General features: G+C 34.8%; 3 protein-coding genes across 4 annotated transcripts; 2 read left to right on the top strand and 1 right to left on the bottom strand.

Annotated features, from left to right (window-relative positions):
- On the top strand, positions 153–3,715 carry LOC18586078. The gene is made up of 9 exons (XM_007009243.2): positions 153–894; positions 975–1,091; positions 1,182–1,497; positions 1,588–2,008; positions 2,096–2,195; positions 2,285–2,344; positions 2,624–2,707; positions 3,022–3,129; positions 3,233–3,715. The coding sequence occupies exons 1-9, from the start codon at positions 826–828 to the stop codon at positions 3,539–3,541; spliced, it is 1,584 nt and encodes a 527-aa protein (XP_007009305.2). The 5' UTR covers positions 153–825; the 3' UTR covers positions 3,542–3,715.
- Positions 3,948–12,960, bottom strand: LOC18586077 (AP3-complex subunit beta-A). The gene is made up of 11 exons (XM_007009241.2): positions 12,644–12,960; positions 12,076–12,152; positions 11,400–11,649; positions 10,246–10,869; positions 9,232–9,405; positions 8,439–8,565; positions 8,241–8,350; positions 7,638–7,838; positions 5,742–6,733; positions 4,735–5,004; positions 3,948–4,491 (listed from the first exon to the last, which is right to left on the bottom strand). The coding sequence occupies exons 1-11, from the start codon at positions 12,857–12,859 to the stop codon at positions 4,128–4,130; spliced, it is 3,405 nt and encodes a 1,134-aa protein (XP_007009303.1). The 5' UTR covers positions 12,860–12,960; the 3' UTR covers positions 3,948–4,127.
- On the top strand, positions 15,161–21,491 carry LOC18586076 (protein INVOLVED IN DE NOVO 2). 2 transcript variants are annotated; one of them, XM_018129230.1, is made up of 8 exons: positions 15,161–15,295; positions 16,222–17,142; positions 17,436–17,617; positions 18,179–18,268; positions 18,375–18,662; positions 19,462–19,677; positions 20,562–20,800; positions 21,172–21,491. In XM_018129230.1, the coding sequence occupies exons 2-7, from the start codon at positions 16,233–16,235 to the stop codon at positions 20,796–20,798; spliced, it is 1,923 nt and encodes a 640-aa protein (XP_017984719.1). In that variant the 5' UTR covers positions 15,161–15,295; positions 16,222–16,232; the 3' UTR covers positions 20,799–20,800; positions 21,172–21,491. The 2 variants fall into 2 exon arrangements, with proteins under 2 accessions (XP_017984719.1, XP_007009298.2); XM_007009236.2 differs by having other exon boundaries at positions 20,562–20,820.

Raw genomic sequence — 24,934 nt, 5'->3', positions numbered from 1 at the left:
TAAACTTCAATTTTATGAAAAAGAAGAAAAACTCAGGAACTAACTTTTCGGTTTAGCAACTACCAACGCACCATCTAATGAACAAAGAGGTCAACAAGACTTCCCCTTTCACCCAAAAGTTAAAAAAGGAAAGAATAATCCCTTTGCTCCCTAGCCATGTATCAACTAATCAACTTGCCTCCTTTTCTAGCATTTTTTGATGGGAAAGGGCAATGGAAGATGACACATACAACCGAATTCAAGCTGGAACTCATAATCTAACCTCAAATTTAATCCAAGGCGTCAGGGAACTCAAATTCACTACTACCCAATGAGTTTTTAGGGTAAATCCAGCCTGGATTTAGCATTATTACACTCATGAAACCCAAAGTCTTTCTTCCCCTTCTTCAGAAAAGTTGAAGCCTGAATGTCTTTACTGTCCATGGGCTTCACGTCTCCAGTTTATCCACCTCCACTTTCTATAATTAATAAATGTACCCCTCCCTCTCTCTCTCTCTCTCTCTCTCTCTCTTCTATAACTAAATAAGTTCATGTGAAGGCCATGCACTTAGACACCGTTTACAACTCACCGCCAAATCACACCCAACGATTCCTCCACCGCAGCAATGCATTCTCCTTCATTTCCTCTTCTCCCTCCTCTTCCTCCCGTTGTGTTTCTTTCCTCTCCTACCTACCTATAATGGCACCCACGACCTGCCAAATTCAACCTTTCCCTCCCTCTCTCTCTCTGCCTATCTGTATTTTAATAGGGTATAAGGACCTCTGGCTCTGTTAAGTTCCATTAAATACTGCTACCATCTTGCTGAATTTAAGAGCTAGCAGAAGATGAAATTCGAAGACCTTTTGATGGAAAGAAGCGAGGAGGAGAAGAAAAAGCTTCAGCTCCAAGAAGAGGTGAGCGTATTGCATCATCAAATAGGCATGAAAAGTTTTGCACAAGTTATATAGTTGTGACCCGAGTTTACATGCTACAGGTCGACAACTTGCAAGCAGAATTAGACGAGGAGAAAGAAATCAACAGGGTTCTCCGCTGCGCGCTTCGGGGACCAGAATTGTCACAGCCATTGCTTTCCTCGTTGGTTCCACCTCGAGTAAGAGCAAATATGAAATATGGTAAAGAATAAGGATGATTCAGTAGAGTTTTACCTGATGCAGAGGGTTGTTTACTTGTTTTCATGCAGGTTCAGGCACTTCTTGCTGAACTAGCAATGGTTGAGGACGAGATACTTTCGCTAGAGAGAAAAATTGATGAGCTGAAAATGAAACTCTATCAGGAGAAAAAACAGACCAAGGAATGGAAAATGCAGCAATTGCAGCAGCAAAAGAACCAATTAATATGCGAACCAGGGAATGTTTCAGTTCAACTTGATGATCTTAAACAGAGAACCAGATCACAGAATTATGAAGTATTCGATAAAGGGAAAATAAAAAGTCATAGGAGAGCCTCTTTAGGTTCTGCATTAGACACCCTAAGCCTGTCTTCCTCAGAATGCACCGGTATGCTCCTTGTATTCACTGTTAAAACTCAAAATTTTTCGGAATTCTAAACTTACAATCTCTTTCTATGGTTCTGGGTGTGCTGAGCAGATGAATTTCGTGAAAGATCAAAGAAACATACCTGGAGAATCCAAAGTCAATGCCCTATCAACAAAGAGCTTATCTATGAGAAACCAAATGCACTCTCAGAAGAACTGGTCAAATGCCTGATAGGCATTTTTCTTGAATTGAACCAAGCATCACAAGATCGAGAAGGATTGGCCATTGTCCCCAAGCTTAGTTTCTCCTGCATGGCTTCAAAAGGCTACACGGCAAAACCCTCATTGAACTTTAAATCACCCTTGTTTCCTTTCAATCAAAATACATCAAATATTGATCCTTACAGCACACTGCCAGAATTAGTTGGCATGCTAAGAGACATTGGGCCTTACAAGAACTTCATCCAAATCACTAGACACTCATTGGATGTCAGTCGATTCTCAGAGTGCCTAGAAGCAATCGGAAAGTTGAGGTAGGTATGGTTAATTTTTAGTTCAATTTTCCAATGAAAAACAAAGAAAGTATTTAATTTATTTGTCCTTTCCATTTTTTTTTTCAGGGTTTTGATGCATAAACTATCTAATGTTGACTTGACTTTCTTAACCTACAAGCAGAAGCTAGCATTTTGGATCAATATCTACAATGCCTGTATTATGCATGTACTGTAAGATACCTTAAGCCACAAAAAGCAACATCATATGAGCATCAAAGCAGCAATCTAAAGCAACTCTACTTTCATCAATTTCAGGCATTTCTCGAACATGGGTTACCTTCCACACAAGAGAAATTACTAGCACTCATGAACAAGGTAAGTTGCCATCATGAACCATGGAAAGTTCGAAGAAGTAAAATCAAAATGTTAAAGAGACTAGCCAATAGCAGACCTTAAACCTCAATTTCACTGTCACATAGATTTCTAAAGTTCTTTGCTCCTATCCATGGAGTTGACAACTTGCCACTAGGTCCAGTGATTTACAAGCCCCTTCAGAGTAAACAACATAATAAATGACATAAAATTTCTGCCTGCTAATAACTCAAAAGTTAATTTTTGCCAATGCCACATAACTTCTATACTTTTTTGATCCAGGCTGCACTCAATGTCGGTGGTATAGTGCTGAATGCTTTAGCCATTGAGCATTTTGTTCTTCGTCATCCATGTGAATCAAAATATGTGAGTGAAATACTTATTAACTACAATTTACCACTTGCATAGTTTTCACCTAATTTTGAGATCATCAAAGATATATACATGAAAATCCAATGAAATTCAACTTTGCATTCTAAGGGTTTTACTAGCAAGTCTTTCATTAGTATGAAAAGACTATGGAGTAGAGGAAAACAATAATCCAAGGTCTTGAGATTCTATCTCAACCTCAATCTCAATCAAGATTTTCTAAAGTCAACTCATAAAATGTCCTACTTAGGTGCCTATTGTAACTTCTACACACTTCTCTTCTAGTTGCTGATTCGCATATAACTTACAAGGGTCCCATGGATGAGAAGGAAATGCTACTGAGGCATGCCTATGGTTTGGGGTATCCAGAACCCAATGTAACATTTGCTCTTTGCCGAGGCAGCTGGTCCTCACCGGCAGTAAGTGTGTTAATATTTTACTACTAGCATCCAAACTATGATCCATCTATCCTGAATTATGAGTGAATTCAATGCATTTACATAACAAAGATGTGATATGCAGTTAAGGATCTACACAGCAGATGAAGTAGTGAATGAATTGGGGAGGGCAAGGGTGGAGTATTTGGAAGCTTCAGTGGGAGTTACAAACAAGAGGAAAATTTTGGTGCCAAGGCTTCTGCAATGGCACATGCGAGATTTTGCTGATGACATGGAATCACTACTAGAATGGATCTATAGCCAGTTGCCACGTTCTGCATCTCTGAAAAGATTAATAATGGAATGCCTAAACAAAGAAACAAAATCTCTGATGACAAGAATGGTAGAGGTTCAGCACTATGAATCTGAGTTCCGCTATCTGCTGCCCTTATAATAACTGAAATGAACAAAGAACCATGGGGAAAAAGAATGTAGTTTTTTGTATCAAACATATTTGTAACAGAAGTTGGTCTCTTTTTAGATCAACAACATTCGCTAAGATCGGCAAAACAGCTTGAGGGATAAAAGGAGAACTCAACGAGAATGACAATTGTTTGCAGCGCTGAAATTTTCAATGCCAACTGTCATTTGCATTCAGCATATTCAAAGTTCTACAAACTTGCACATGTTCCATTTGGAAGAAAACAGTAGGGTCCTCAGCAGACATATGAAATGTTACATTAATAAAGGAATGATGCTCATTGCTGCAAACTCAGATAAAAGAAGCTGAACAAAAGCAGAAAACACATGACACTCAAAAACAGAAATTACACTATATCAAGCATTTAAGAGAAAAGGCCTTGCACTATGAATATACTCTCAGCCATTTCTGAAAAATAGAGCAATACAGAGTTGTACAACTTCAAATATTCAGAATAAATGCAATGAATTAAAAATGCATCCACTCACGCTGAACAATAGTGTCAATTACTCTTCAAGCTGACAGGACCCACAAATTTCACCGCTACCACCAAAAATGATTAAAAAAGGGCAGGTTCAACTAAGAAATTTACAATTCTGTTCATAAGATTTAGGCCAAATACAGTTTCTTCACAGTTAACTTTAATAAATAAGTTTAATGGATCACAGCATTTACCTTGAACAGTAATAGTAATTAAACAAGGAATCAAGCTACTCAAAATTTCACAGCTGAACCGTAAGCGCAAACCCGATGCATCGTCAAGGTTAGCAGCAATGGGCATATCAACAGATACAAGACAAAGATTTGCATTGCTAAGCATTTTTAGTGCTAAGCTCTCACAGATTGCAAGAAATTTGTCCTTGATTAACAAGCCATCTCCACTCTCCTTGTTTAGCTCCCCAATGTGGTCAGTGAAAGTGCAACTGTTATAAATAAGGCAGGAAAATCCAGTTAAGAACACTGAGGAATAAGATAATTGAAAAAGGAAAGAAGCAAGACAAGTAATAATTTTAAAATATAATCTGAAGATGAGAAATCAAATTGCCAAGATAATTTTAAAAAAAGAAAATTGTTAAAAATCACAATTAAAATAAAAAAAATTGTAAATATGAATAAATTTGCACTCAAAATATCAAGGGGAAAGAACAAACTAAGAGGTGACTAACCTCCTTGTGTATTCAAACATCCCTGGGAGATGAGATTCTTCATCTGTGAAGGCTTCAACATCCATTGGTAATGGCTTTACAAAATATCCAATATCAGGCCGCAACTTAATGGGAAGCTTCTTTCCATTACAAAATAAAGCTAGCTTCAAGGGCAATAGATGGTGATGAAAGCGAACTTGAAGAAGCCTTCTTGTTGTCTGACCAGGTTCTAGAGAAGGAATCTCTTCCATTGGAACTAGTGTTGGCACATTATCATAAGATTTCATGGAGCTGCAGAATCAAGAAATTAGGACTGATAGAACAGTGCTTAAGCCATGAAAACACTACATCATAAACAACAAAAAGGCCACACAAGCCCCAGAAAGGCAAATACCACCCACAACGAACAACCTTCTTCAGAAGTGACTATATTTATACACTGGAAATAATGCAACTTTAATAACCCTGACCTCTAACTTCTAAGTATGGACCATAGTTTATAAACTGCAGAAATCTGCATGTTCCAATTATACATTTAAAATAAAAAAGTTATTTATTTGGAGACAATGAATAAGATATATGCATCATAGCAATAAGATATACAAAATGTAACAGTACAATAACATTAATCAACAAGGATAAGAGGCCAAACTCAGCCATTGGAACTAAGAAAGTAGAACACCCAAGTGCAGAATGTAAGCTAGAACTTCTGGAAATGAGATATTTTAACTTGTCTTGTCCCCCATATAATAAATTTAGTTGACCAAACAGAGTGAATTTAGTTGAGATTGTAGATTAATTTCCACTCTTTATTAGACACATTTCATAATAAATATATCATGGCCCAACTTAAAATGTATTCAGTTAATCTATCAGATAATGCTGTGATGGAAAGATATGATTAACATCTATAGGAACAATATGGATAGAGCTTTCCCACAGTTAAGCAATCTTATAATTAGTGAAAGATACATATACAAGAAATGTGGGGAACTTCATAGACAAGCATAACATAAGAGCAAAATCACCTCTCATTTACAGCGGCTGCTTGGTCTGCAGAATCTAAGGCTCTGGTAGACTCCTCATCCACCAAGGTTATTTCCATTATGGTCTCTGATGAACAGTTCTTAAAGAAAACTTCTATGCATACAAGTAGAGGGGATATGCTTGATATCTCTGATGAAAAAGAATAATCCACCTTCAAACCATTTCCATTTGCAGGGTCTAAGAGTGAATAGCTTTTTGGTTTAACCTGCCTTCCAACATCCCTGATAGATATTCTTGCTGATGATTTACAAACTTGACTTTGTTCCGATATGCCTGGGTTTGATGAACCAGGCTGTTCCTCCAACCATGACTCTAGAGCTCTATTTGACATTAATTCCCCCAGATTAGCTGGAGAAGACTGAGAAACTCCATTCTGATTTTCGGAAGCATTGCCAACATCTGAAATCTGAATCAATGGATCTGCATTATCATTTTCTTCACTTGTAAATTCATTGTCATCACTACGACCACTGCCACTTGAGCCAGTGATAGAGTGCTGAGAATCATAATCAGAAGCACTTTCCTCATCCAAAGGACCAGATGATGTACCATGATCATCTGTCCCACTGTAATCGGGCCCCTTCTCAACTGCATGTGTTCCTTCAGGCACATTCAGGTCATCAAGGGGCAAACTGCATGGCTTTGGGAGAGGTTCATACCCTGGAGCTGCATGAAGAACTATCTGTGAGAGAGACCCGGGAAGATAAAACCGGTAGTTATTTGATTCAGCTTTCACTTCTCTAGTTTGTCTCCCAAATATGCATTTTGCAACTACATGCAGAACGTTTTTTTCATTAAGACCATTAGTTCCTTCCTCTGGTCCTTGAGAGCCTAAATTGCATGAAGGAAGTTTCTTTAGTAAACGAGCTCGGTCACGGACATCATAGTTCAAATCACATTCGGCCAATTCAACCAAATAGCTGAAAACTTTCTTGAATGTCCACAGATCTTCTCCTGTAGCACATAATAGAACCTGCAAGTACAGACAACTGAGAAAGAAAGGCTTTTTCTCTAAACATTGACATCAAGAAAGCAAAATAATTGATAAACCACAAAATGAACATGAATTAAGATAACATGCAACAACAATAGTTTTACTGTATGATTTCTTAATAATATATATGCCATTTGCAGCAACTTGTCCAGGCTGACAACTTCCATCCCACAACATAAGTAAGTAAGGACAATATCTTTTTTCCAGAAATATTCAACCATGGCTACTCTAGAATTGATCAAGAATATCTTGATCTAACAACAGAAAACACTCCCCTTAATTTAGAGGGAAAGGAAAGAACTGGAAGGGCTTAGCCACAAGAACCTGAATCATCAGGCATCAAAAGAAACCAGAATATATTGCAAAACTCTTTATTTCAAACAAAATTAAATTCAGTAAACTCCTTGGTCAATTACCAACGAGAAACAACACTAGTTAGCTCCAGAGAACTCAAAAGGTATAGACACTGACATATATAACAAGCTAGGCCACATGGATAGGTAAATATCCAGCTTGTCCATCAGTCTTAACATTTGCATCTAACGTAGGAAATGAAAACATGACCAAATTCCCAAGTTTTAATTTTATTTCATTTCCTTTGAAAGAAAGAGACTGGTAACAAAATCTTAATCCCATATCTACTTCAATTGCCATAAAAAATCCTCTCACTGTATTTAAGAATCCAATAAATAAATGGTCTTCAAAACGTGAGTGTTCAAAGAGTTAATTTAAAACATCTTCTCTCTGTGTTGAAGGGAGTAGCAAAGAAGTCCAAGTGCTAATTTAAAACTACTTCCATGTATATGAATGATCTATGGAACATATAACAGCAGAAGCAACTATAACACATTAAGAGGGAGAACATTATAGCTTTTGGAAATACCTTACTGGCTGTGTTAAGAATTTGAAGCTTTGTTTCCAATGCTTCTGAAGTAAAGCACCATGCAAGATACTTCAGCACCGTGGTTAACATCCTTGGTATTATCTCCCCCAAAGAGCTGTATTCCCCCACCATCCAAATAATCATTGCACGAGCTGCAGGCACCTTGATTGAATCCAAACTACTAACCAATTGAATTATAACCTTCAACCCCAAAAAATGAGACGTCAATCATCAACCAACTAATATGAACCTGTGAAAATACTGCGAGGCTTAGTAAAGAAGCTAAAAAGATGGATAGAGTTATGGATAAGTATGACATGGAGCACCACGGCTCCAGCAAATCTCATTAATCCACCAGAGCAACAAAATAACAATAAAAATACACTGCAATGCAAGTAGAAATAACCTTCATTGAATTGATGATAAGAGGAATATCATCCATAGAGTGAAATACCGTTCGTTTTATGTATTGTCCTTGTTCTGATTTTGTTGTGCTTGACTCTACTTTGCTCCAAATAATTTAAAGATTCAACCAAAATAAACAGAAAGGAAAGCAGAAACACACAGCCAAAGCTTAACATGAAACAAGAAAGAGAAGAATACCTTCTCATGACTTGGCGGGTCTTGCTTTATGATTGATTTTATAGACATAATCGCTTGAATCAAAACACCTGCTTCTTGATCTCCAGACCCAAAATCCTTAGTCAAGAAGTCTGCAAAATTCAGCATCACTTCAAAAAACAAGAAAACAATGCTCCAGAACATTACTAGACAACAAGAAGTTGGAAGCGATGAACAAACCCTCTTTAGTCAGAGCCAACAGCCCATCTACACATGAATATGCCATGTTTGGAAGTCGTTGTGCACATAGACCAATTGCAGCAATAGTATCAGCAGCAAATCGCCTGTCTGGATCTCTAATATAATCCTAACAACAAGCTAAATATAAGCATCTTTCATGCACTCAACAATCAGCATACTTGTGTAATAAATGCAATTTCAACTGGTCAACTGGTCTCAAGATTATTTCTTCTGTGACAGTGACTAGGAAATGGCTTAGCATTAGATGCTCAAAAGTGGAAGCCAAATTATTAAATTACTCATTTTTTCTTCCATCCAAATCACTTTTTCTTCCAAACATAGGACAGGAGTTACAATTACTCATTTTTTTCATTTTTCATTTTTTTTTTCAGTTTTCCAAGGTAGTGCATAGCAGTGAAAGCATGGAGGCTTTGGACAGTCAAGCACCAAAATAAAGTAGATACAGTTCGATTAAGCACCTTGGGTAACTCACATGAGCTAAAACAAAATGCAACCTCCTTTTTCAAAGAATCTGTATATTCCATTTCACCAATACTGAGAATTGCAGTAATATTGCATAGAATGAAAAGGGCCCAAAATAGCATCCTCACCAATACTGAGAATTGCAGTAAAATTTTTTTCTAGAACATCAGGATGTGAAGGAAATTAATTACAAAAAACCAGACAGAATTTTCAAATGTGACTTTTATTTCTTCTATCTTGTATATTGGCATATTGCAAATCTTAAAATAAAAAAATAATAATAAGAAACTCCTTAGGAACACGGCTATACCTGAAACTCTTTGAAAATAGAAGAAATGGATGAATCTGTAGCAATGGAAGAAAGTATCTCAAGCTTCAAGCCTTTGATTTGATATGAATCAGAAGAACAAATGAAGAGGTCCTCATAGTACGGAGCAAAGAGAGAAGGCATTGCTTTAGCAAACACTTGAATGTTGCATAGGACCTGCTCATGCCAATCAACATAACCATTCTTACCATCTCCCAGCAACAAACTTGAAACATAAACTAGGTAGATTAACCAGAATCTAAAACTGGATTTGCCAAATGAAAATGTCACGTGTAAGAATTCTAGAACAATAAAATTATGGAATTCATATTGCAGGAGAACCTTGTAATATGTTTTCTGCTGACAATTCACATCATATATGTAAGTTACAATATGTAGCCAATGGCAGCATTGATAGAGCAAGACTCAACCATAATATTCTGCATGCTTATGATATGTGTGCTATAATATTACAAGTTTACCATATTAGCTAATCTGCACTTAAAACATACTTTTCCTTAGGCTGCTGTGAATCTTATATGCTTAACACAATTTCACTTCTTTGTTTAAAATGGAAAAGAGGTTTAGTAATTTTGCGGTACTTTCACGTTAGGAACTCAAAAACTTGTCATTTCAACTGTAATCACATTTCCCTTCTGAATATAGATAACACAAATTTTATGATATTTATGCCTCTCACCTTTAGCAAACAAAAATCTACTTACCACCTGAAAATACAACTTTTCTAGTCACAATTCTTGTGTAATTCATAAACAGTAGACAATTACTAAAATCAATAGCAAAATGATGATAAGTAAGCACAAAATTAAGGCAAATCTTAATTGCTCATTAAAATAGAACGCTACACAATAAATTAATGCATTTACCTATGAACATACATACATGAATGCACATGTTACGTAGTGTTTTTATGCACAATTACAAAACCATGTTTCAGATAAAAATAAATCATATTATAAATGTATGAGACAGAAGAAATAAGGAAAGTTACTATACCACATATTTTGAGGCATTAGAGGATCTCAGTATAAATAAGAGTGGTTTAACAATTCTTTTAATATCCTCCTTTGGTGCCATAACCCAGTGTACACCAGCTGCTGATAGTACCACTGCGCTGTTGTTACTCCATAACAACGGAGATGTACAATACAGCAGGATCTTCACATCATCATTAGTTTTCGATGTAAAATGAGTACCATTTAATTCAAAGGACACCCTGTTAGTGTAACTTGACCGAGATAAATATTCATCCGGGCTCTCAATATAACATTTGGAAACCATATTTACAAATTCAGAGTCACATGTCCCACTCATGTCAATAGGTACCTTTAGTAGTCTAAAGTCGACATCTGAACCATCCTTTTCAGAATGGGAGCTCTCAGTACAATGCAGAGAAAGCATAATGGATTCTTTCACAAGCCCATGCCTTGCAATAACATAGCGTAGAAGGATTCCAATTAAGACTATCTGACCCCACTCTTCCACATCAGGAAGAATCTCACATAGCTTTCTATAATTCCTCCCAATCAAAGATAAATTATATGGACAGACAGAAGCAAATGCAGCAGCAGCAGCTCCAACTACTCCAGGGGAGTGGTCATTTAACAATATTCCAACGATCTGCAAAATATAGATATTGAATAGTACAAATCCATCCTGTCAAAATGTATTATAACAAGAGATGATGTCCAAGGTGTCATGCTACTAAAGACATCTAAATTGAACATCTTATTAAAGAAGCTTAAATCTATGAATGTTTGTTCATGTATGAAAGTTATATAGTTGTTTTGAAAAGCCTGTATGAAAGTTATATATAACTTGGAGGAAGCCAATCTTTTATTTTAATATAAACAAACAGAAGAAACCAATACTCTTTGCAAACTACAGAAATTCCTGAAAAATACATAGATGCACAAATTATATTCTTAGATATGATCTTTGCATATTGCAAGTCAAACTAGCCTAAAATACTTTCCAAAAATAATCCAATCTTTTAAGCAAAGCAATCCAACATTCTAAGCAGTTTTCTTATGAGCATTTTTCACCAGATCTTAACAATGGAAAATGAGTAGTAGCAAGTTGTAAGGTCAAATTAAATCATGGAAAACATGACAGCAAAAAGAACTATGAACAAATAAAGTTATCAATACCTCTTCAACCGCCGAGGTATGTTCCTCTTGGCGCAAATCATGCAATTTGGGAAGCGCATTGGCTGCACATTTTCTGACATAGACAGATGGATCTCTAGCACACTTGCCCACTGCCACCAGAACAAGAGGTGCAATAACATGTAGACGAATTCCAGCCATGGTGCGAAGTGCCCACGCTCTCACCAAAGGATTTGGATCCCCCAAATCCTTCTGGAAACAATTAATTGACAGCAATGCTTCATTCGGACGCCTAGATAATTAAACACAGAAACAATTAGTAATAAGTTCAATATCCATGCTTAAAAACAACAAAGACAATCCAGTCAATCTCCCCTCTCATTTGAGCCACTCTCTTATTTTATGCTAATGACATTCTACCTTCTTGAGCACTGCATTTATGTAAGAAATCAGATGGTGATTCCAAATGATTCATTTACCTTGGAAAGCCCACAAAAAACCATCACCTAATAAATCCTCTCAACTTACCTGCTGTGGATAACAAATCATTCCCATTTCTATCCGCTGTAATTAGAGAAAAATTAATATGTGAAGCAAGCATGCACTTCAGTTGTACTAATTTTCCCTTGTTTATTAATGTTGCTTATTCGACATGTAGCAACAGTGATAGGAATTTAAATAAAATTCACTCTAAATAATGGAAGTTTGAGAAGCGTACTTTTCAGCATAATGCAGTAGATACAAGTACACCAGCTTCTTTACTTCCAAAGATTGAGATGCTACATTCTTGACAACCTGTAATTCCAGCAACCAAAGAGATGGAAAACATCAACACCACAATTAACTAAAACATAAATACTATCAAGAATGCAATAATGATCAACAATCAATGTCCACACTCCCTAGACTCAATTCAGCCATTTCTCGCTACTCAAAACGTAGCTAGAAATAAAGATCAATGAATTATAACTCAATCAGTGAAATTCAGTTACAACAAATTTTGAAATGCTTAATAATCTTTCCCATTTTCCTGCGACTTTCTCAGCAACCAAACAGAAAACTGAAACAACCGATTCATATAATTTCAAAGTTCAAAACACTTGCAATTAAACACGATATTTAAACATTCAAAGTTCAAACGCTAATATTCTTTGCATTTTCCTGCAACCTTCTTAGCAACCAAACAGAGCTCCGAAAGGAATTTCAAAATCCAGAACACTTTAAAGTTCAAAGTTAGTTCACTTCTTCATATTTCTATTCAACAATTCAAATGAAAATTAAATGACCTGAGGGAAGAAATTGGAGACGTCGAAGCCTTGAGCGATTTGGGCGAGGAGTCGCTTGAGAGCCTCGCACTTCTCCGAATCGAATTTGCTGTCCAAAAGCGGCGCTATGCTGACGTCATCCGGATCGTCGTAGAGGTGAGCATCGGTTCCGATCCGGAACACCATCGTCGACGCCTTGCTCAACGTCTCCGCCGTTGCTCCGAATTGAGGAAACATTTCCCTTAGTATTTTTCTTCCTTTTTCTCTTTTCTCAATAATTAAGAATTATTACAAATTTGCATTTGAAAATTTATTTCGACGAACAAATTTAGAATACTTTCTGATCTCTGATATGGGAGCTTTGGCGGAGTGGGCAAGTGTGGAGCTGGAAGGGCGATGTTTGGGTAGCGGGATAATTACGATCTGCGCGGGGATTATGATGTCCTGCGTTCTGGATAATTAGTGGATAAAAGATATGTTAGCGTTTGGATGTAATCGGATCGAACTCTAATAAACTTTTCGGACAAAGGTCAAATTTGTAGTTTTAAAATAAAAAATATAAATAAATATTTGTTATATTTGTAAACATTAAGAAAGATTAATTTTAAAATATAATTAATTTGTTATATAAATTGTTATTGCGAATACAAATATTATACTATAAACCTTAATTAAGATTAACTATAGTTATATATTTAAAAAGATAAAAGGAAAATAAATTTAAAACACCTATTTGTGTATATTAAAAAAAATTTATATGTATAAATATTAAATTCAATCACTAAATAGTGGTATAACAAATCTATAAATTTAAAAATAATTTTAAAAATATGATTTCATGAATTTTATGACGTAATTTAATAGTTTTGACTTTAATGCATTATATTAGCTCTAATTAAGAATTTAGATTCTGTACTTTAAAAAATATTGAATTTAACCCTTAATCAATTTAATCGGTTATCAGACTTAATTAAAATTATTTTACTTTTTAAATTTTTTTAACTTTTTAATTTACTTAATAATTTATTTTAGAAATTTGTTGATATAAGCTTTTTTGGGAAAAAAATTAAAAATTGCTTTGGAATATTAATAGTCTTTAATAACTATCTAATTTAGTTAAAAGAAAGTTATTTTATTTTCATAATCAAAATAGACATTGTTGAAATGGATTTTAATTTTAAGAAAGTGGATTTGGAAATTAATTATATAGTGTCTAAACAAATGTGTTAGCCCCTCTCTTGCAAATCTTTTCTTTATAGTTGTGGAAAGAGATCTTAGAAATTAAACTTATTATAATAGGAGTTTTAATGTACTTAGTTTGATTTTATATATTTTCATAAGAACTTTTATAAAATTGTTAAAATAGATAATATTTATGAATCATGAATTTTGAATCTCAAGATTAGGTTTTGTTGATTTGAGTTATGAATTATGATTTGTGCGTGAGTAGTTTACATGCAAAAAAAAATTCATTATAGAATTATTAAATATAAAATCAATTAATCAATTTTAAGATTTATTAACTTAACTAGTCCAACTTAATTGATTTAATGAAAGCTCTTAATTGAATTAACCATTTTAACTGGCTTAATCAAATTGAATTAGTCGTTTTTTGTAAATTAAGTAAGTTTTAATCGATTTTTAACATATCCTTTTTTAAGAGAGAGAACATAAGGGAGAGAGAAATGAGAGTGAAAGAGAATGCTAACATATTTAGCTGTGGCTGTGTTTTGAGGGGTTTTTTTTTAAAAAAAAAAATTATTTTTGAAAGAAGAAAAGGAAATAAAAATAGGTAGAAGTGAAAAAAAAAAGTCATATTTTCTTTTAATTTTAAAATATCCAAAATTTTGATTTAAGCATAAGTTAATGCTAACAGTAGCATAGTTGAGTTAATGCTTCAACGATATTAAGAGTTGATTATTTTAAAGTAGACAGATTTGATTTATACAAATAATAATACAAAATTAAACTCCACTTATTCAATTTAAGGTTTAAATCTTGAATTTGATATATATATATAAATTTATTTTTATCATAAAATTGGTGTATAATGTTGAAAAATACAAAAATCATAAAAATAATTTCAAAACATATAAACGTTTTAAATTTTTTTTAAGACATCCAAAAATTGAGACTGGCAATAAAATTTCATTTCGAAAACATGAAAATGCAAATAGAAAATATTTTTCAATTTTTTTGAATTTTAAAAAGATAAAAATATAAAAATAAATATAAAAAATTTTCAAATCAACAAAATTCAACTTATTGATTGATTAAGAGAAATTATCTTAAGTCCGCTAAAAGCATAAGATTATTTTTCAATTTTCTTCAATTTATTAAAATAATAAAAAAATTATTTATTAAAATAATAAAAAAATTTATTTATTAAAATAATAAATATTAAATTTTAAAAAATATTTTGTTCTCCCAAAAAATTCCCCAGGCGCTCTATCACAGCGCGTGTCAACCAATCTCCACTTGTCTCAGTTGTCAGTTTCCCATGGCACTTTTCATTGGCTTTGTCGCTTCTGGCCATTCGTTCACAATAAACAAACAAATTTACTTCTCTGCACTAAAATATAAAAGCCCCCTTCAACACCTTTCTTCCACAAAATCGGAGCTCTCGCAGCTTGAGTTCAAGAATCTCATAATCAGGGCTCCAGTTCTGTGAAGGTAAAAATTATACTCTCATTTTCTGCTCCCATTTTTCATTTGCTTCTTCTTCCTTCAGTTTCATTGGATGAAAGTTTTCGTTTCTGTTTCTGTAATGGTGCATTTCGGTGTGAAAATTTTGTGCAGTTTAGTCTGACTCCTTTTTTTTTCCTTTTAAATGTTTTAGCAATGATCTGCTTGTTTTGATCTTTTAATTCCTGCTGTTTTTTGTTTTTACTGTGATCTAAGTTCATTGCATGCATTTGCTTTATTAATTTACTTTCGGGGTTTGTTTGTTTGTGGGGAAAAGGAGGGTGAAGAAGAAAGGAAAATCCTCTGTTTGATAGATGCTTCAATGCATTGTTTTAGTAGTTGTACTTCTGTTTTCGGCTCCGTCTCATAATAGGAAGTCATAAAAATAATTTGTTAAATATTAGCAAATAAAATGCAACAGTAATGCTTTTGTATGGAAGCATACTGTTTTCCTTTTTGTTTTTGAATTCGAAAGCAGAAAGCGAGTACCCAAAGCAACGATCGAATTATTTTGAACTTCTTTTTTTTTTTTGGTTTCTACTTATTTTTCGTTTCCTTTTGATTTTCCTGGTAACCAAAGATGGGATTGGAGTTCTCACAAAAAAGAAACTGCTGACAATGGCTTCATTTTGGAAAATGTAATTTATGTATGATTGTATCCTGCTTTAGTTTGGTTAAATTTTATTTTGTTAAGATCTTATAATTAATAAAATTCTGCTCCATTGAAGTTTTATATGCCATCGGATTCATGATATAGCTATATATTTTGGTGTTATCTGCTAGATAACGGAGACTGTTTGAAAGATCTTTAAAATATTTATTTTAATTGACTTTTTAATTCTTCAAACGTATAAGGAAGTGCATACTTTTCTATACATGTACTTTGATGTTCTGATTTTGTTGTTACCTTATAGGTTCCTTGAGAATGGATATCAGCTCGGGCGAGGATTCAGATATAAGTGAATCTGAAATGGAAGAGTATGAAGATAAATCTTATGAAAAACTAAAGAATGGGAAACACAATATCAAAGTTTCTGAGGAAACTTATACTTGCCCCTATTGTCCCAAGAAGAAAAAGCGAGATTACCTATATAAGGAACTCCTTCAGCATGCGTCTGGTGTAGGAAATAGTAATTCGGAAAAAAGAAGTGCAAAAGAGAAAGCCAATCACCTAGCTTTGGTGAAGTATTTGGAAAAAGATCTTGTGGCTGTAGGTAGTTCATCAAAAACCGCGGCTGAGGAGGATCCTCTTAGTGGTTATGACCATGATGAGAAAATTGTTTGGCCTTGGACAGGAATTGTGGTTAATATCCCTACTCGAAGGTCAGAGGATGGGCGATCTGTAGGAGAAAGTGGATCCAAGTTGAGGGATGAGTTGATCAGGAGAGGGTTCAACCCCATAAGAGTACTCCCACTCTGGAATTACCGTGGTCATTCAGGGACTGCTGTTGTGGAATTCCATAAAGACTGGCCAGGGCTACATAATGCCTTGTCATTTGAGAAGGCTTATCAGGCAGATCATCATGGGAAAAAGGAGTGGTGTGCTAATAATGATGTTAAGTCTGGTCTTTATGCTTGGGTTGCCCGTGCTGACGACTACAAGTCAAGTGGTATTATCGGGGAACATTTACGCAAGACTAGTGACCTTAAGACCATTTCTGGGATAATGGAGGAAGAAGCCAGGAAACAAGATAAACTAGTATCAAATTTGACAAATATCATTGAGACTAAAAACAAACACATAAAAGAGATGGAAGCAAGATGTTCTGAAACTTCTAAGTCCCTTGAGGTTTTAATGGATGAAAAAGATAACCTTCTTCAAGCATATAATGAAGGTGGTTTTTGACTTTTGTCATGTAGTTCAAGTTTTCTTACGAAAAGTAGTTGTAAAATATTCATTCTATTCTTCTGTTGATTCATTTTGTTTTTGACTGTTCAAGTGATAGAGTGGCACCATTCAGTGTCTTTAGCTGAGGGTAGCTTAGTCCCCACTTTTGAGTCTGTTACATGTCATTACTGTTTTTGTAAAACACTCTCGAGTTCAGTTAACTTTGGTCATCAAGAGTGTTTTCTAGTAGTACTGTTGTCTCAAAGGTGTTAACTTATGTCATGTTGCTGATGTTTGCAGAGATTAAAAAGATACAACTAAGTGCAAGGGAGCACTTCCTGAGGATTTTTAATGACCATGAAAAATTGAAGTCACAGCTAGAATCTCATAAAAGAGACCTAGAGTTGCGTGGAGTTGAACTCGAAAAGCGTGAGGCACTGAATGAAAGTGAAAGAAAAAAGTTGGCTGAGGAGCTTGAACAGGTGTTGTGCCTCGTTTTTGATATTTGAATTTTGCTGTTCGCCCCTTAAGTTTTATGTTCAAGTTGTTTTTGGTACTACTGTTGTCTCATATTCAGGTCATACGACCACTTTGGAATGACTGCCATCAAAACTCATAGTACTGGTACAGAGTTTTTGCTTTTGTGACAATTCTTGTGAGAAGCATCAGGTGCTGAAATAAACTGTGTTGTTCCTCAGTGGCAGTTTGGATAGAAATGCATCTGTCACAATGGTGGATATAGTTGTTGATTTTCTAAATTATGGACCTATAATTTGGAGTTTCCAATGTCAAATTTGTTTCTCCTTAATATAAATGTACTGCATATATTTCTAAGGGTAAACAAAAGTGCCTAGTTTGCAGGCTACAAAGCTACAGTTGAGGATTTCTGATCATGAATTTGTTTTAGTTAAAGACATAGCATTAATGAAAAATCAACAACTTTACTCGCTCTTGCAGCACCAGTTGATGTGTTTTGTTTTAATCATATGTTCACGAATGTTGGTGAAAGAGTTATTTGAAAGCTAACATATTTCTTCTTCCAGAATGCTGTACAAAATAGTGCTCTACAATTGGCTTCTTTGGAGCAAAAAAAGGCTGATGAAAATGTAATGAAACTGGCTGAAGATCAGAAGGTTTGTTTGTTATTTGTGCCCTTTTCTTTCATTCCACAATACTTCACTCATTGTTAGTTTTGGAATGCTGAGAATTGATGATACGGCTGGACCATCAATTATACAGAGGCAGAAGGAGGAACTTCACAATAGGATAATTCAACTGGAGAAACAACTAGATCAAAAACAGGCATTAGAATTGGAAATTGAGCAATTGAGAGGGTCATTGAATGTAATTAGGCACATGGGAGATGAAGATGATATAGAAGTCTTGAGGAAGATGGAGGCAACTCTTAAAGAGTTGAGAGAAAAGGAGGGAGAGCTTGAAGACGTAGAAGCACTGAACCAAACTCTTATTGTAAGAGAACGTAAGAGCAATGATGAGCTGCAGGAAGCTCGTAAAGAATTAATTAATGTGAGTTCTTTTGTTTTTTCCAATTTTTAAAATGCTTGCCCTGTGACACTTGAATTTTACTGCATGAACCCAAAAGGTCTTCAAAACTCCAACCTTATGAGTTAATAATTGTAGACATAAGTGAGCAAATGTCCTTCATTTTGAAAGTCTTCTAAGTTCTTTGGTATATTTTTTTCAGATAATGGATATTGGAATTATGGTTTGTATGGATTTGCTTACTTCAAGAATTATTTGATTATATTGCAAAAAACAGAAATAAGCTGGGAAATGATGTTCAATGGATAGTAATGCAAAGAATAACTATTTTCTCATGGCATTTAGCTGATTGGTTGTCTTTGAACGCTTTTTCTTATTAAAAACTAATTGATACAATCAAAAGATTGGATAAAGTACAGGTTTTTAATTTTATCACGAGCAAGTTGCTTTAATTGTGTACCTGGTTGTCCAGGCATATGTTGTTCTGTTTCCTTGCCTTTTATGAGTTGAAACATGGGTCAGGCCTGTTCGGATTATTCCTTCAGTTCCGCCTGCAACTATTTTACTTCATTACAAGCTTTATTGCTTGTTAATTGCTGATTGCTGATGTGCTCACTTTCTAAGGCTTAATTTTTTTTTTCATATCTGGTTACTTTACAGCTAATTTTTACTGAGAATTGCCATGTTGATGACTGCTTATTGATTTGTGAACTCTTTTGTGGTGCTTATCATATAATTTCTTAAAATTTCTGCTGCAGTCTTTTGTGTGCTCATCAGAAGCTTCTCTTGTTAGTCAGGAAGCACTAATTCATTCACTTTGTAGGGATTAAAAGAAATATCCAGTCGCGCACATATTGGTGTCAAGAGAATGGGAGAACTTGACAGTAAACCATTCTTTGAAGTAATGAAGAGAAGGTATAATGAGGAACAAGCAGAGGAGAGAGCCTCAGAACTGTGCTCATTGTGGGATGAATATCTGAAGGATCCTGACTGGCATCCTTTTAAACGCATTAAACTTGAAGGAGAAGAAGAATATCAGGTCTTCATTTCACAATCTTAAAAAATTTGTGCCGCTAGCCTCCCTCTGTAACAAATTTAGTGATGTTGCATGATAAACTATGTTAGTTTACATAAATGTCATATGTATGTCCTGCTTCTTTGATGCTAGGTATGGATTCTTTTGTAGAACATGACTAAAAAAACAATTGAGAGAGTGAGACTACTTCATGGTAGTTCTGAAGTTGCATTGCTCCCTTGCTCCTCCATTAAGAAAATCATGTGTTAGATTAGACCTCTGTGGAAGCCTGACTTGATGAAAAATCTTACAATCATAATTCTTTACGTTGGAATCGCTGGCATTGCTGTTCCTATGATTCCACTTTCAGGTCAGTATGTCATACTAGTTTTTGTTTGCCCTTAGAAGTTTTTAGAACATAGAACTGGAAAAACCTTTTATGTCTAGCCTCTAGCAGTTCCATTTAATCATTGCTACAGCTAGTGTTATATATATATATATATATTCTCCTAGTGAAGCAACTCTTTCATGTGATCCAGATCAGATAGGTGCAAATTTCCCGGCATGGTCCAATGACATGCTTCAATGTTCAAATCTTACTTGTACTCACCTTTTAGGTTAGCTGGCTGTAAGTGTTATCTTTGCTAGTTGTTGGCTTGGTAGAGGGCTGCTTGTCTAAATGTATATGTGCTGTATGTGCGTAATAATGCTTGTTGTTAGTTGGATATGTATACGCAGTTCTTGTCGTAGAATCTGTAAGATAATAAATTTCAAGTACTCAATTGTTCTTGGTTTTTCTTTAAGTTATCCATATGCTTTTCTTGTGAAACACATCTTGGTTGTTCCTTGTTCTGTTGCTTTTTATTAGTGTGAAATGGTTTGGTCAAAGTTCAATAATGTTGGTTCAGGAAGTGATCAATGATGAGGATGAAAAGTTGAGAGATTTGAGGAACCAGATGGGTAATGAAGTGTATAAGGTAGTCACTTCAGCTATAAAGGAAATAAATGAATACAATCCAAGTGGAAGGTACATAATTTCAGAATTGTGGAATTATGGAGAAGGAAGAAAGGCAACACTGCAAGAGGGTGTCATATATTTACTGAAGCTGTGGAACACGGCTAAACGCAAGCGAGGGACAATATGAAGGTTGCTAATTTATTTTTCAGGTAGTTATTATTTCCCAATGTCTATATAACTAGGAATTAAGAAATGAACATATGAGTGGTCAAGGAAAGCCAAGTTCCAGTGTGACATGTTTGCATGTGATCTTCTACTTTATACTGCATGACTAACGATTAGTTTGGCTCAGTCTAGTAATATTCTTTGTGCATGCGTTATGTTATTCACCCTTTTATATTATGTCAAGAAAAACACTAACATTTTCTATCATTCAGCACCTTACAAACATGGGGTTCAAATCTTTGTGTTATTTTATTTTCTTATTAAATTGTGGCCCCTTGAGATGTTTGGCAATTTTTCTAGGATGAATCACTGATCATTGTTGTTTTTTATCGCAGGAAATAATTTGCCGACGACCTATTAAGGAGCAGTATCCTTGAAAAGCAAAGATGCATCACCAGAATATTGAATTAGGTTGCAGTGTTATATGCTCTGCATTGTTGTTTATTTGTACATTATTGAATTCCATGTTAAAATTTTTCAGCTCCCAGGGTACACACCCTTACTGGGAAGAAACTGCATTCATTGTTAACATGTAGAATTCAAGCTCATGAACACCATGTCTGGAAAACGTTGTCGAAGTACGACCTGTTACAGACAGTAGTCTTCAGGTTAGACACTGTTCTGTTAATAAGAAGGTTTGAACTGCTTTCTGTAACTTGGATCAAAGTCAAAGACATTGGTTAATGACATGTAGCCTTATAAAGACATGGTCAAAGGGTCCGACAAATGCAAGCCCATCGTTAAATTGTGAGGCCACCAACAGCATCTCCGAGTTGCTGTCATTCATGGGATATATGGTTATGACAACAAACCATGAATTCAACTCGTTTGGTAGGGGATCAAAGCATAGATCTCCTGTTACATCAACCAAGGCCTATAGCAAAGGCACATATACTAGTAATCCCACCAATATCACCTTCTTTTGGTTTTGGCTTTTCAATTTGTGAAACTGAAACTCTGGGTTTTCACTCTTTAAGGCCGTATATGAAAATATTTTGAAACAAGTCTTTGATAACAATGGGTTTTATTTTGTGTATGAGCTTTGACGCTTGGAAGCCATCAGCTTCTGGGGAAATTTCTTTCTCGTTTTTCCAATGTGGGACTTTGCGGTCCATCAGCTTCTTCGATTTTTTTTTTTCGATGTGGGATAATGCAAGAATATGAGTTTTTTTTTAAAAAAAAACTTGGCCGGCCACCACCCCGGCCGTGGCTAATGTTGATAACTCGACGGCTCATTTTAGGTAAGGAATTGATGAGCCACCGGTCAGACCCACGGCGACGTCTGGCTCTCATATTGATTTAGCGGGCACATGGCCCAAGCCTGTCCATGTAGGTAGGACCATGCGACTGCAGTATTGAACCGGACCAACATTAAGCCAAGTGCCCCCGGTGGGGCTGTGCTTAGACGCCGTCTAAGCCATACGTCTCGGGGGCGTGCTACAGGAGAAAATTATTTTATTTTATATCGGCTTGTTGGCTCGAGACTTGGCGATGTGGGATTTTGCGGGTACTTGCGGTTAAATGGACGCGTTTCGGAGAGAAGGAATTGGTGAAGTTTAGCGATACTGGTTCCATTCTCATTACATTTTTATAATTCCTTTTTATATATTTCTTGAGATTTGATTAAATTGAATAAAAATGAATAAAAATTAGAATGATTGGTTTTTTTTTTTTCTCTCAAGTTTGGTTTGCATTAATTAATGTTAAACGAAACTGACATGATGATGAAGTTGAAATCAACACAGTTGTGTCAACAATGATTTCCAATGAAACGAACACTCCCATGTCATGCACTTACCATGCTTGGATCGAAAGATTCAAATTGTATATGTTGAAATCAGCATTGTTTTATCAACGCTGATTTCCAACGAAAACAACACTCACATGTAATGTATATATTTGTATTTGCCTTGTCAATAATTACATTCTACTGATAATATAAACAACTCTTGGCTCTCCTCTCACATCCACAACACCTTGAAGGATCTTAACCAGCAGCATTTCCCTTTCCTGATACATGGGAGATGAAGATGATATACAAGTTTTGAGGAAGATGGAGGCAACTCTTAAAGAGTAGAGAGCCTGAAGACGAGCAAGCAATGGTGCGTTGCTGCAGGAGTGTGGAAAGTGTACTAATTCTGGGATGAATATCTCAAGGATCTCGACTTCATTTCATCGTAATTTGCATCGTTCCATTTGGGCATGCATGGGAAGATTCTATCAAACACTGACTCAACGCAATCTTAGCTTAAAGGGCATTCCCAATCATGGGAGTAATACAGGGGTTTAATCAGGTGTAGAGGCCACATATCCCACATTACTCAGACATATAAATATCAAATGCTTTATATAATAGAGAGTTAGGCACCGCTGCTGTCATCTCTACTCTGAGATGGCTACCAGCCCTTCCACCACGCTGTAATTAAAAATTGTCGGACCGGGTGCGTATAACCCGGTCTGACTATTTTGTGATGTTTTTAATATATTAAATGAAATTTCTTTGCTTTTTTTATGCTCATTTCAAGAGGAGATTTTATAATATTGTAATTAAATTTTATTCACCATTTTTATGCTCGTTTTAAGATGAGATTTTAAATCAAAATTTAAAAAATATGAAATTATGTGAAATTTAATAATTGTCATATATACAAATAAAAATGACTTATAATCAAATTTTTTATAATTGTTGCGTATACAAATAAAAATTGCTTATAATCAAATTTAAATATTATATGAAAAAATAAAAAAAAATATGAAACATAAAATATGTCATTTTTTTACTGAATTTTCTTTGTTTTTTTTTTTTTTGTTGTTAATGCTCATTTTAAGATGAGATGCAGATTGCAGCCTCATCTACTGAGCTTTACTTTGATGCACACAAACAAACTCCCACCTCATGACCTGCTTACATACTAACATGCCCATCTATTCATTACAACCTAAGAGGCTTGTTCATTTCTCTTCAGAATTTTCTTTNTGAATTTCTTTGTTTTTTTTTTTTTTGTTTGTTAATGCTCATTTTAAGATGAGATGCAGATTGCAGCCTCATCTACTGAGCTTTACTTTGATGCACACAAACAAACTCCCACCTCATGGCCTGCTTACTTACTAACATGACCATCTATTCATTACACCATAAGAGCCTTGTTCATTTCTCTTCACAATTTTTCTTTTAAAAAAATTATTATTATTATTATTATGGAAAAGATTTTGAAGAGCAAAGTTGATCCTTAAAATAACATCTTGTGTGTTGAGCTCACTGGTCATCATCTCAAGAAAGGGACATTCTGCAATTTAATCAGTGTGCTGCTATTTAGACAAAACTTTGCTAGCTGTTGGATATGGATATGCAGTTCTTGAAGTAGGATCTGTAAGATAATAAAGTTCAAGTTGTCAATTGTTACTGAGAATATCCAGTTGCACTTATTGGTGTAAAGAGAATGGGAGAATCTAGACAGTAAACCATTCTTTGAAGCCATGAAGATAAGGTAATAATGGGGAAGAAGCAGATGAGAGAGCTTCAGAACTTTGCTTCATTGTGGAATGAATATCGCAAGGAGAAGAAGAAGATCATTCAGGTCAATTTCTGCTGCTAGCCCCCCACGTGTAGGGATTAATCAGGTTACATCCCTCATCACTTTGTAGTTGAAACCAACGAAATATCGCACATCACTTAGAATTATAATGGCTAAATGCTTTATATAAGAGAAAGGAAGACCCTTGGGGATCATTTCAAACACAACTGGAAAGCAAGAATCTCAATATTTTGATATTAAGCATTGTTGGATTGGGTTGGTTTAACTCAACCAAATGCGGTCTGACATTTTTGTGATTTTTTTACTGAATTTTCTTTTTTATTTTTGTGATTTTTAACTTGTATTTGGTTATGAAATTTAATCTATTTAAACAAAAATTACTTATAAGTTTGTGAGAGAAAAAATTTAAAGAAATGATGAGGAGACAAGAATGAAAGTGGGAAATAAGAACATTAAAAAAATATAAATTATATCAAAAAATATGAAATTATGTGAAATTGAATAATTTTCGTATACATATAAATAAAAATCACTTATAAGTTTGTGAGAGAAAAAAATTAAA

This window comes from Theobroma cacao, chromosome 10 (assembly GCF_000208745.1).
Source record: "Theobroma cacao cultivar B97-61/B2 chromosome 10, Criollo_cocoa_genome_V2, whole genome shotgun sequence".
Classification (NCBI taxonomy): domain Eukaryota; kingdom Viridiplantae; phylum Streptophyta; class Magnoliopsida; order Malvales; family Malvaceae; genus Theobroma; species Theobroma cacao.
Note: the sequence above shows the minus strand (reverse complement) of the source record. Positions and strands in the feature narration are given on the sequence as shown.

What these genes read in the sequence shown, in the direction of transcription:
- LOC18586078 (XM_007009243.2), top strand. Translation starts at nt 826, where the DNA reads ATGAAATTCGAAGACCTTTTGATGGAAAGAAGCGAGGAGGAGAAGAAA. An exon ending in ACAATGCCTGTATTATGCAT is followed by an intron (nt 2,196 to 2,284) that starts GTACTGTAAGAT and finishes CATCAATTTCAG; the next exon opens with GCATTTCTCGAACATGGGTT. An exon ending in GCAGCTGGTCCTCACCGGCA is followed by an intron (nt 3,130 to 3,232) that starts GTAAGTGTGTTA and finishes TGTGATATGCAG; the next exon opens with TTAAGGATCTACACAGCAGA.
- LOC18586076 (XM_018129230.1), top strand. Translation starts at nt 16,233, where the DNA reads ATGGATATCAGCTCGGGCGAGGATTCAGATATAAGTGAATCTGAAATG. An exon ending in AACTGGCTGAAGATCAGAAG is followed by an intron (nt 18,269 to 18,374) that starts GTTTGTTTGTTA and finishes TCAATTATACAG; the next exon opens with AGGCAGAAGGAGGAACTTCA. An exon ending in CTCGTAAAGAATTAATTAAT is followed by an intron (nt 18,663 to 19,461) that starts GTGAGTTCTTTT and finishes TTCACTTTGTAG; the next exon opens with GGATTAAAAGAAATATCCAG.
- LOC18586077 (XM_007009241.2), bottom strand. Translation starts at nt 12,859, where the DNA reads ATGTTTCCTCAATTCGGAGCAACGGCGGAGACGTTGAGCAAGGCGTCG. An exon ending in ATACCTCGGCGGTTGAAGAG is followed by an intron (nt 10,870 to 11,399) that starts GTATTGATAACT and finishes TATATTTTGCAG; the next exon opens with ATCGTTGGAATATTGTTAAA. An exon ending in ACCCGCCAAGTCATGAGAAG is followed by an intron (nt 7,839 to 8,240) that starts GTATTCTTCTCT and finishes TTGGGGTTGAAG; the next exon opens with GTTATAATTCAATTGGTTAG.